The sequence below is a fragment of the Perognathus longimembris genome, chromosome 16 (assembly GCF_023159225.1).
Source record: "Perognathus longimembris pacificus isolate PPM17 chromosome 16, ASM2315922v1, whole genome shotgun sequence".
NCBI classification, from domain to species: Eukaryota; Metazoa; Chordata; class Mammalia; order Rodentia; family Heteromyidae; genus Perognathus; species Perognathus longimembris.
In genome coordinates, this window is record NC_063176.1 from 23,897,928 (window position 1) to 23,910,649 (window position 12,722).

Here is a 12,722-nt window from a genome sequence, read left to right on the forward strand (position 1 = left end):
ACGGCCAGAAGTGGCGCTGTGGCTCAAGTGGCAGAGTGCTAGCCTTGAGCAAAAAGAAGCCAGGGACAGTGCTTAGGCAGGCCCTGAGTCCAAGCCCCAGGACTGGCCAAAAAAACAAAACAAAAAAACAAATAAAAGGTTTTGATTATTTTACATCCTTTTTCATTCCACATGAATTTTAGAAACAGCTAGTTGATTTCTGTGAAATCATACTGGAGAGATGAACAAATAATTTAAGCTAAGAGGGACAGGTGGAAGAAATGAGATTGTGTCAGTAGAAAACATGCACGAAACAAAAATGATAATGTATTAATTTTCTTGCCAGTATGACAAAGTACTTGATATAAATAGTTAAGAAGGAAAAATTTATTTTAGCTTCCAGTTTCAGAGAGTTCACTCATAGGCTTTGCCTGGCCCTATCTTGAGAAGATCCTAGTGGCAGAAGTGTGAGGTAGAGTAAGTTCTTCGGCTTATGGTGGAAAGGAAGAAGAGTGCAACAACAATAGGAAGGAAAGTGTCTACATAATTTATAACCTCTAAGGATAGGCCTCCACTGACCTACTTCCTCCAAACAGGCTCCATCTTTCACTATCTCCTAATAGCCTATTCAGATTTTGAATCCATCAGTGACTCAAATCATTAAACCAGAGCCCTTAGTTCAGAGCCCTTGTGAACTAATTATAATTATTTTTGGAAATATTCTTACAGACACAACCATAGTTGTGCTTTACTAATCTCTTAATCCAATCAAGATTGTTTAATCAAGATTAACCATCACAGGGAGATATCAGGATGAGAAATTATAGTTCTAGGAGAATTGGCGTTGAAAATTTTTTTACTTAACATTTTCTGTAAGAAAATTGGAAAGTGTAGAGAAAAATGTAGGAGGCATTAAAGCATAGTGATATAAGGAAACCAAGAATTTGGAGTGATAGGAGAAAAGTCATAAGCTTTGTCTAAAAGTTACTAAAATGAAACTTGTCTAATAGAATTTTTAAAAGAAATAATTTATTGATTGGTAGGATAATAGCCTCAGGTCTGGTGTCCAGTTATTTTTTTAAAAGAATTTTTAACTTTTAATACTTTATTAGATTGAATGAACAGTATGCCACACTTATTACTTGAAAAATTCATAACTGAAAAAATGCTTGATATTCCATAATTGTATGCGTTATTCTTCATTACATTCCTGCACTTCTTTAGTGTATGTTTCCCACTATAAGACACCTCCATTTGCCGTAGTAATGCATTTTTTCCAAACTGTCATGTTTTTTTCTTTTTCATAGATTGCACTGTTTTTTTTCACCCCAGTATACAACCATCAAAGTATATTAAAATACAAATGAGAAAATTCAGAGTTGCTGGTACAGAGTGTGATTTTCTAAAACTACATGAATGTACCAATATAGAATATTACATAATGAAATAACTCATTTGAGGAAATACAAGTTTTTCCTTTAAAAAAATCTACAGAATTATGAAAAGTATTCCATAAATCAGCATGAAAATGTATCTAAAATGATAGAGTATGCTAATAGAGAAGTAATTTATAAAATAACATCACTAATACAATATGCTAATAGAGAAATCACTCTTTGTAATAACCATCACGTGGATCCCTTCCCTGGCAATCAGTGGACTAAGATGTTCCTGGAGTTTAGGCCACCTCCCCTCAGCCTTTGCCCTATCCCTAACAAGGCCTGAGAATGCCACCCAATGTAATACAAGATAGAAGTCCACTTCTCTAGGCAGTGGCTGCTGGGTCTTTAGATCGTAATTAGCTGAAATGCATCATTTGTGTCGGTCTATAGAAGAAAGGGAAGGAGTGCTGTTGCCCAGGCTTGCAAGCTCTTGGTGGTGCTGGATACTGGGCAGCAGTGGCTCGATCTGTTCTGTGGTGGGGTTGTCCTCCAGGGAGCAAAGCACCCCAGCTTCTCCTTGTGCAAGCTGCACGCATAGTCTTCAATTTGCACCTCTTCCAAACCTTGTTGCTCATCCATAACTTCCATCTTCAGGAGGCCTGAAAGGTCTGAGGCGGCTTCAGCAGCCCCAGGGACCTGGGTGGCTGCCAGCATCTTGTCCTGGCTCTCTGTCCCCTCATCTGCAAGGTGCAATAGTAGCTCCTGAAGCTCCTTCTTCTCCCTCTTGTCTTGGGACAGACGGCTGATGTACTCATCTTTCTCCTGATACAGCTCATCCAGGACTTCCATTTGTTCTTTATAGAAAACTAAGGACTCTTTGATAGTGCTGATGTGTTCTGACAGCTGACTGCAGTGATGTTGCATGCCATCCATTTGATTCTGGTTGTCCACCTTGTCCCACAGGTCATATGTGAAGCAGAGTTTCAGCTTTTTGGGCACCGGTGTGTCCTTCCTCTCCCCAGACATGCCATGGTTCCATCTCTTGGGGTAGAGGGCCTGGCACTCCAGTTTTCTCTGGCATTGGGCTGCCAGGTTGGCCAAGCACCTACAGCGGGCCTGCTGCTCCTGTAGCTGCCGGCTAAGCTTCACTTTCTTTGATTCAGCCATTGACAGTGCTACAAGGTAAAAATCCCACATAGTTTGGGGGTTATCTACATCCTCAGGGACAGTCACATCAGTGGGAGTGGCCTCCTCACCCTTTTTTTTGTGCTCCTTCACCTTCCTTAGGGAAAGCCAGGAAGCTCAGCTGGGCCCACAGCTGCTCATTCTGCAGGTTCTGAGCCACCTGGCTCTTCATCTCAGCCACGTCTTTCCATTCTGCTAATGGTCCAGCTCCTCCCTCCCTCCCTCCCTCCCTCCCTCCCTCCCTCCCTCCCTCCCTCCCTCCCTCCCTCCCTCCTTCCCTCCCTCCCTCCCTTCCTTCCTTCTTCCCTTTTTTGTCAGTCCTGGTCCTTGGACTCAGGGCCAGAGCACTGTCCCTGGCTTCTTTTTGCTTAGCATTCTGCCACTTGAGCCACAGCACCACTTCTGGCTGTTTTCTATATATGTGGTGTTGGGGAATTGAACCCAGGGCTTCGTGTATATGAGGCAAGCTCTCTTGCCACTAGGCCCTATTCCCAGCCCTGCCGATGTTTCTTCTTCTGCTCCTAGTGCAGGATGCTGGCGAGCTCCTCCTTCTCAGCACTTAGCCTCTGCAAGGCATCCTGCAGCTGGGCCAGCTCATCTTTCAGCTCTTGGTTGCGCACCAGTGTGCGTCTCTTGGTCTCCTGTTCCTTCTCCATCGTCTTGAGGATCTTCAGCCAGCTGATCCTTGGCATGCTTATTCCATTTCTTGGCCTTTTTCTCCATGATCCACAGCCATTGCTGCTGCTCCAGGTTCTGGAGGCCAAGGCTCTGGGTTTCCTCTACTTCGATGTGAAGTTGCTCTTCCAGGTTCTTGAGCTCCTTCTGCAACTGGAGGGCCTGGGCCTGCAGCTGCTGCTCAGCCTGAGATCACCCTGCAGGGGGTTGCGGGGGCTGCAGCTCTGCCAGCTGCTTTCTCAGCTCTACCAGCTTGCTCTCTAGGTCCAACACCTGCCTCTCCCCCTGCTCTTTGTCCTCTCTTAGCTGGCTCACCTGCTGCACAACTGCTGGACCTTCTCTTACCATGTGGAGCTCTCCATTTGCAGGTCCTCTGCAAAGGTGTCTCTCTCCACCTTTAATTCTGTCACCAACTCTTTCATGTGGTTTAGTTGTCTTTCCAACTCTGCCCGCTCCACCAGTGCCTCTTGGAACTTGTGGATTTGGATCTTCCTGTCGGCTTTCTATATCAGGAGCACTCCCAGCCTCTCCTGCAGCTTGGTGTTCTGGTCCTCCAGGTCTTCATAGCTTCTTGCCTTTTCCTGGAGTGCAGCTTCAAACGATTCAGAGCTTTAATAATCAGCTCTATATTGTTCTTCTTGGTCTCATTCTGTGTGGTGGAGACTGCAGACAGTGTCATCTCTAGCTCTTCATCGTGCTGCTGTGAAGCCTGAAGGCAGCTGGTAAGACCCTCCTACTCCATTCCTCTTTCTTTGGCCAACGGCTGCATGTGGGCCAGGGCAGATTGTAAATCAGCTTTTTCTGAAATCAACATCTGTATTGATAGCTTGTGCTGCTCCAGCTCTGCTTTCAGTGCTTCGTTTTGTGCGCATGGGCCATCTTCTCATTTTCGTACCCCTGTTGATCCTGCAGGTTGTTGTTTTCCTGCTTCAGTTGTTGGATCTCACTGCAGAGCTTCTGGTTTTGTATTCTACTGGAATCTAGCCTTTCCTCGGTGTTATTGGGACCTGTGTGTGACACTCTTGACCCTGGCAGCCCTGACTGTTCCCAAAAGTGGGGAAGGCTTAGAGTCAGTGTGGTCTTTGGCTGAACACTCAGTTAAATTATGGTTCCCCAGTGGTGTTGTCTTGGGGTTACTTCCCTTTTTAATTTTCTTCTTGGATTCTGCAGGTCTGTCAGGACAGTTCCTCTGCTGGTATTCTTGCAGTATTTTCCTTCCTGCAGCTATTTTTTTTTTTTTTTTTGTCTTGTTTGTTCAGACATCCCAGCACTGGGATGGTGAAGGTGGTGGGGAGGGGGGACAATCCCAGGCTCTCTGAAGCTGCCTCTGTTCTCACAGTCATCAATAACTATGTGTACCTCGAACTATATCTCCAAAATCACCTTGATTATTATCTCACCACTTAGCACCCCTACCTCCCTCAATTGCTGGTAGTGGTATGAGCCAGCAGAGGGAATACCATTGCTACTAGGCAGCATGAAATATGGGCGTGGTTGCAATTCTTGAATCCCATTGGCCAGAGAGAAACATGAAAAAATAGGGGGTGTGGCCAGATTATTGTAATCCAGGCAGAATGGGAGGAGTCATGATGAGAGCTGCTCCTTCAGCCCCTCCCCCATACAGCCCTGTCCAGAATGGTTGGGGGCAGGACAGAACCTGCTCTTGCTGAATAGGTGCACCCTTTGCCAGTCAGCTTTCCTGGCCTTCCTCACACAGCTGTGGTCACCAGAGTTTTCACCAGGCTTCCAACTCCCCTTCAGGAAATGACGCGAAGAAACAACAGTTACCTGCCCATATCCATTGTCTTTAAGTCACTCCATGGGAAATTAGCTCTGTTGTTCTGACATATTTGCTGAGTCTTCTATTCTGGTCAGGAAGCGACTGAGGGTCACCATGGCCTTGATATACCCTGCTCTTCCAGTCGCTTGGGTAGGGGAGGGGTCAGGGACATCATGGATCCAGGGCTCCTCTCCATGAGCATTAGCCATGCTGCGCACCTCAGCCATGCATAACGCGGTTCATGTTGCACACACTTTGGCTGGTGATCTCAGAGTTGAGAAATACAATCATGAGAGGAATGAGAATGTCTAAGAATCCCATGCTGCTGCTGGCCAGGAGTATGTAGGTTATTATTGTTCTGTGCTTGTGTGGTGTCCAGCTTCTATTTTTTATTTTTGATGCCAGACCTGAAGCTTGAACTTCGAATCTGGGAGCTGTCTCTGAGCTTTTTTGCTCAAGGATACCACTTAAGCTCCAGCTCTACTTCTGACTTTTCTGATAGTTTACTGGAGATAAAGAGTTGTGGACTTTCCTGCCTGGGCTGATGTTGAACCTCAATAGTAGGATTTCAGGCATCAGCTAGTGGCACCAGTTTGGTGCCCATTTTTTCTTTCAATATTTACTTGTATATTTTGCTACTGTTGTTTTTTTCTTTCTTTTTTTTTTTTTCCTTTGGCCAGTCCTGGGGCTTGGACTCTGGGCCTGAGCACTGTCCCTGGCTTCTTTTTGCTCAAGGCTAGCACTCTGCCACTTGAGCCACAGTGCCACTTCTGGCCATTTTCTGTATATGTGGTGCTGGGGAATCGAACCCAGGGCCTCGTGTATATGAGGCAGGCACTCTTCCCACTAGGCCATATCCCCAGCCCCTGTTGTTTTTTTCTTGTATCCTAAAGATGGAAGAAAGTTTCTATTTAGCAAAAGAGATCCATTCTTACTTTCTCCTCTCCCACTTGTTAGTACTTTTACCTGTCAAGTAAAGTAAGCTGATAGCTTATTGCAGTTATCTCTGGATTGACATAATGTTTGGATTATTTTTGGAAAGCTGTAAAACAAACTAGTTTCATTTCTCATCTTTGTCTAGAGGCTTTATTGCCTTATAAGCTTATGCATTTTGTTGGGTAGATAACTAGTTTCACTGGGTATGAAGTAGATCTCCAAGAATAAACTGACAAGCAATGTCATATTGGGTTCAATTATTTTTAAACAGCCAAGAGTCCTTGTAATTGCTATAAGCCTTACATGGTTTGTGAGTCAGGATGGTAGAAAAGAATGGTCAGGTTAGGCATCCAATTTTTACCCCCATATGTTAAATATATTGAATGTTCTTCACTTGATGTTTTTAGTCCCATTTCCTACCATAGGCCACTTAAAAATTGCCATTGGTAGCCAGGAGCTAATGGCTTTTTGCTTATAACCCTGGTTACTTTGGAGGCTGAGAATGGGAAAATTATGATTTGAGGCCAACCCAGGCAGAAAAGTTCTCAAGACCTCTTTTTCAATTGATAGCTGGACATAGTGGTAGATGCTTGCCATTCTAAACTATGTGGAGACTTGAGATTAGGAGGATAACAGTTCCTTCCAGCTGTGCCAGGGCAAAAAGGTGAGACTCCATCTCAACAGTTGTTGAGATGCAGTTGTGCTCACCTGTCATCCATGCTATAATAAGTCTAAAACAGATGGATTTCCAGGCAGCAAGTTGAGACCCTATCTCATTGCCAGTGTCCAAAAGGCAAGTGTGACTCTGTGGTAAAGTGGCTGCCTGGCAAGCTAGAAGCTCTGAATTGTTAATCCACTTTGGGCCTTTTTTTGGGATGTGTGTGTGCATAATTGTAGACAAAAGTCTCTTGTGACTTTCCTGCCTGGGCTGGCTTCGAAGCGTGATCCTCAGATTGTAGCCTCCTGAGCAGCTAGGATTACTAGGCATGAGCTACTGGCACCTGGCCATAGGATTGCAGAGTTGGAGATGACGGGAAAGCTCGGAATAAATTGTTTTGGAATGGCTACAATATTTACCATGTATGGACTTGAGACCAAAGTCATCCAGAGCTCTTGCTAAGGAAATTGTTCTTTATCTCAGGGTGTTTGCTAAGTTATTAAGATTACTATAAGTGACAGGTGTTTCTGTAGCCTTAGAGAATAAATGCCAACATGAGATAGACTTACTTAAGAATGTATAAAATTTAACCATTAAGAATAAATAACTCTAAAATGTCAGTTGAAATATTTTATGTAGACTTATTTTTTGTTCTTCCACCCTACTAGCATCTGTATATCTAAGATTGATTTTGTAAACTGCTGTTGAGATGATCACTTAATATTTCTAGACATAAATGTGTGCTTAATGATTTGTGTTTTAGGATAATATTAAAAGTTTTCCTTATGAAGTATACAAGGTGGTTGTAGCATTCTCAATCTAAATCTTAAGTGATAACATGCTGAACTATAAGGTGAATTTAAACTTGGATAAGTCTGGTGAGACAGAAATTGTGGTTTAGTGTCCTAATGCTCATACCTTTACATGTGCTTCAGAACACACACACATATACATACATACATACATACGTGTGTGTGTGTGTGTATGTGTGTGTGTGTGTGTGTGTCTGTGTGGTGAGTCTCAGGACATTTACAATACATTGTCCAAAGGCTGCAAAGGTGGAACAGAGAATGATAGGCAAGTTAAAAGTAGTGTGTGTATAGTTTGTGTTTAGGAAGCCACATGGGTATTTTCCATAGTGTTGAAATGTTTTCAAGACGGGGAAGTTACAAGCTGTTGGGTTACTAAGGGATTTTTAGCTCACTTTGTTTATGTAATTGGGTTCTTTAGTATACATCAGTATTCTTTAGTATATTAGAGAATCTAACTAATTTAATGGAAAGTTCCTTTGGGAATTAATATGATATAGAAACTGGGCACTCATTTTAAATTTTAAATTTAAATTTAAATTTAAATTTTAATTTTAAATTTGCCACAAGCTCAGGGGATGTGGATGGGTGTGGTTGCACATGTTTATTCCAGAAGATGTTGGGCGGAGGCTAAGGTAGGAGAATCACAAATTCCTAGCAAGTCTGGGCTACATAGTAAGATCAAGTTTGTGCTGTATGGTGAGACCCTATAAAAATTGGACATACACAAAAAAGCCCTCAGGTAATTTTTGTGTGTTTTACTGTACAACAGTGATGTGTGTGTTTGTGTATATTTTGGCTATACTAGAGATTTGAACTCAAGAGTTGTATAGTTGCTGGCCAGGTAAAGTTACCATTGAGTCACACCTCCATCCTGAGCCCTTTATTTTATTTGTAGTGCTGGCCCTGGGGTTGAACTCATGCCTGGTGGGTGCTGTTCCTAAGCCTTTTTGTTCAGGGATAGCACTCTACCACTTGAGGCAAAGCTCCAGGTATGAGCAAACTAGCATGTGGTTCCTTTAATTTTTGTTTTAAAGAAGTATTTTATGTTAAATATAGAAGAAATCATGTTTTCTTCTCTCTCAACACTAATCACATTCTTAGTGTGATTAAATTTATACAACATTTACAGTAAGGAAAATATGGATTAGTATCACCTGCATTGTAAGTTGAAATTGAAGAGTTTAATCTAGAGGCTTGGGAACTAATTACTGTTAATCAACAAATATGAGAAACTTTTTTTGTTCCTTCAAGTAGGCAGAAAAGATTAGTATTTCCTTATAACTTGTGACTGTACTCTTAAACTAGCTTGAATTTCTTGATACATGATAGAACACTATTTTTCCTTATCCATTTAGCATATTTCAAACACCCAAACACTTATTTAGAATAGTATTACTTAGACATAGAACTGCTCAAATGCTGGGCACCAATAGTTCATGCCTATAATCCTAGCTACTCAAGAAGCTGAGATCTGAGGATCAAAGTTCAAAATGGTTTTGGTTTGATGCCTATGTGTGTCCACATTAATATTAGGGCTTGAACTCAAAGCCTGAGCATCATCCCTGAGCTTTTTCACTTAAGGTTTGTGCTGTTCTATTGAACTGGGTCCTGGCTGGTTAATTAAGAGTGAAGAATCTCATGGAACTTTCCCACCCACCCTAACATCAAACCATAATACCCTGTGAATCTGAACTATGTCTAAGTTGGTCACGATTGATAAAATTGTGTTCTGATTGTGAAGAAGACTATATGTACTAGTTTTGGTCACAGTGACCATGTAAATTATCCAGTAGGGCACTTTTGAGAGTATAAAGGAAAGTTAAAAATAATTTAACCAACAAAATGTGCAATGACCTAAGTAGGATGCATTTGATGAGAAATAGAGAACAAAAGTCAAGTTACCTTAATAAGGAAAACATATCTTGTTAGATTGTGCAACAGATGAGATTCAATGAAAACTTTTTTTTTCTTTTCTTTCTTTCTTTCTTTTTTTTTTTTTTTTTGCCAGTCCTGGGGCTTGGACTCAGAGCCTGAGCACTGTCCCTGGCTTCTTTTTGCACAAGGCTAACACTCTGCCACTTGAGCCACAGTGCCACTTCTGGCTTTTTCTGTGTATGTGGTGCTGAGGAGTTGAACCCAGGGCTTCATGTATACAAGGCAAGCACTCTTGCCTCTAGGCCACATTCCCAGCCCGCTTTCTCTCTTTTCTAGACTTGTCTTCTGTGGATGGCTTCCTTTGTAGTTGAATGGCAACTTGCTGTAGTTCTGGACTGTATTCTTTATTTATGATCAACAGGAGGGAGAACTCTGCTTTTCCCCGAAACATAGTATGAGTCCTGAGGTGTTGTGGTTATTAGATGCTGCTAATCTCTTTGTCAAGGGGGATGTTATGATCTGGTTGTTTTAGGATATCTTACTATCACCTCATTCTCCTAGTTGGAGTCCATTAAGGAAGCTGGTTGTAAGGTCAGTCTTTTCTAGGAAAGCAGTAGTCAAGTGAAGGGGATGGGCTTAAGAAGGAACCAGAGTGTTCACTGCAAAGTCTAGCATGCTAACTGCTTTGCCTTTTTCCGTAAGTGTCTGTTAATGAGTATCTGCAAGAGCCTTGCATACAGCAGATGTATTTTCCTTCAAGTGAGGATTTGTAGTGTAAAGTGATCTGCTAGTCTGCAATGAAAGAGGAAAAGAAAACATACTATCTTATTCTGTCTCTCTTTTTAATAAGATTGTAGTAATTGTGATCCTTTAATTTTTTTCACAGACTAATAGGGATGCCAAAGGAAAAATATGATCCTCCAGATCCTCGCAGAATTTATACCATCATGTCAGCAGAGGAGGTAGCCAATGGGAAAAAATCTCACTGGGCAGAATTAGAAATCTCGGGTGAGTAACAGCCTGAGGCATTTTATCCGGGACATAAAATAATGAACAAGAATATTGCTACATTTATTTCTTTGTTGTACTTTTCTGTGTGTTTGTGTTCATCCTCAGGTGCCGGCCTGGGACTTTACCACTTGAGCATAGCTCCACTTCTGGCCTTTTGGTGGTTAGAGTTAACAGTTTTGTCTCAGAGCTTTTCCTGCTTGGGCTGGTTTTGGTTGTGATCCTAGCTAGGATTACAGATGTAACCACTGCTCTGTTATTGTGCATTATTTTAGTTAGATGAGTTAATGGAAAATATACAAGATTACCAAGGTAATAGTGTTTGGTTTACATTCTCTTCTTTGAGATTGTCTTGAGCAAGAGTTAACATTTGAAGTAGAGGATATTATGTGTTCATTTTCTAAGTAAAACTAGGAAATAGGCTCTTGTGGTAGAGAATACATTTGCTTTTTCTTTGTGTGTGCCCGTGCTGGTCCTTGGGCTTGAACTCAGGGTCTGGGTACTGTCCACGAGTTTTGTTTGTTTGTTTTACTCAAAGTTAGTGTATTACTACATGAGCCACAATTCAATTTCCAGCTTTCTGTTGGTTAATTGGAGATAAGCATCTCATGGGCTTTCCTGACTGGGCTGGCTTTGAACCTTGATCCTCAGATCTCAGGCTCCAAAGTTGCTAGGATTATAGGCATGAGACAATGACAGCTAGCTACATTTGATTTTGACCATAAAGGAGAGTAATCTTTGTAAATTAAAATGTTTGTGAGCAAAAGTGTGAGCAAAGAAGAAAACGTAGAAGCTATTTGTTAAAAGAAACGTGTGGGTTGGGAACGTGGCCTAGTAATATAGTGCTTGCCTAGCATACATCAAGCTCTGGGTTCAATTCCTCAGTACCACATAAACAGAAAAAGCCAGAAGTGGTGCTGTGGCTCAGGTGGTAGAGTGCTAGCTAGCCTTGAGCAAAAGAAGCTCGGGGACAGTGCTCAGACCCTGAGTTCAAGCCTCAGGACACAACTGAAGGAAATTCAACAGAAGGTCCAACTAGTAACCCTCCAAATTATCAAGATCATGGAAAAACAAGGGAAGACAAAACATGCCACAGATCCATAGGAGTCTAAAGAGACATTGACTAATACCAAGAGCAGAATTGTTCTTGATGAAAGCCACTGTGTTAAAGGTTGAGTAAAACTGAAATTAGTTTCTTGCTGATTTAAAGCCTTTTTAGTTGAAAATTTTGTTTTCCTACTAATATTAAAAATTCTAGTTGACACTTGGTTATTGATGGTACAGAAGATGAAAGTTCAGGTCTTCTGTCCTCCTTTTCTGCTGTTACCTTATCAGCAAATGTTTTTGCTTTATTTTTGTAAAATGTGTAAAACAATTTTCATATGAATTGTTTTGTATAATTTATCCTTACTGAAGATAGGAAAGATAACATCCTGTTTTGTAGAAGCTGAGGTCTTTAAAAGCTGATAAATGGAACAAGTCTGAACTCTGGACCAGGTGTTCTATTATGGTGTGTGTTCTACAAGGCACTGACTGAGAGAGCTTGGTATATGACTGTTTCCTTGAATGTGTTCCATTTAATGATAAATCTTAAGCCAGAGTTGTTAATCTCTAATTTGAACATCAGAAATCTGGGGAAGGTATTTGCTTTTGGGGTGCTTTTGTGATGGCTAATAAAAGATTAATTCTAAATCATAGTAATTTATTTTTGCTTACTTAAAACTTTGCTGACAAATCCAGGCTTTGGATATAGGTGAGCTTTACAGTAATTTTTATGAAGTATGTGAGAAATAGTTGTGTATAGCTATTAATAAAAAAATTCACTTATCTATCAATGGAGCCTCATTCTTTATCCTTAAGATCTGACAGCAAGGGTCTCTACATTTTGCTTTATCTCATTTAATACAGGAAGGCCATGAAAGGGAGTGATTGTTAACCAAAAATAGTGGAAGTTGAAGGAAGGCCATATGTGTTTGGAGGCAATTATGTGGCTATAAATTGGATTAAAACATCAGTACATTTTTTGGGGTATAAAATATCGTGTGTATTTGCAATCTTTTTTTAAAAATCATTTTAGCCTTGCAGTTCAACTTTGATTGTAAGCTTTATGCTTTAATATTTTGCGTTTTAGGTAAAGTGCGGAGCTTAAGTACATCACTTTGGTCATTGACACACTTGACAGCGCTACACCTTAATGACAATAACCTTACTCGCATTCCACCTGATATTGCCAAGCTTCATAATCTGGTTTACCTGGATCTGTCATCCAATAAACTCAGAAGTTTACCAGCAGAACTAGGAAACATGGTGTCTCTCAGGTAAGAAAATATTTTTACCAGATAAAATGCTGAGATACTTTTTTTTTTTTCTTGTTACTGTTGTTCTGGTCCTAGGGCTTGAACTCATCTTGGGTGCTGTCCCTGAGTGTTTTA

General features: G+C 41.3%; 1 protein-coding gene across 4 annotated transcripts in view; it reads left to right on the plus strand.

Annotated features, from left to right (window-relative positions):
- The window catches only part of Cnot6l (CCR4-NOT transcription complex subunit 6 like), an 85,951-nt gene that overhangs the window by 19,937 nt on the left and 53,292 nt on the right, over positions 1-12,722 (plus strand). For 2 of the 4 annotated variants that reach the window (XM_048364901.1, XM_048364898.1), the window contains exons 2-3: positions 10,169-10,290; positions 12,422-12,608. In XM_048364901.1, the coding sequence (XP_048220858.1) occupies positions 10,179-10,290; positions 12,422-12,608 (299 nt within the window). In that variant the 5' untranslated portion in view covers positions 10,169-10,178. Of the gene's footprint in view, positions 1-2,521; positions 2,544-10,167; positions 10,291-12,421; positions 12,609-12,722 lie in introns of those variants that run through there. The other 2 variants (XM_048364900.1, XM_048364899.1) reach the window with 2 other exon arrangements.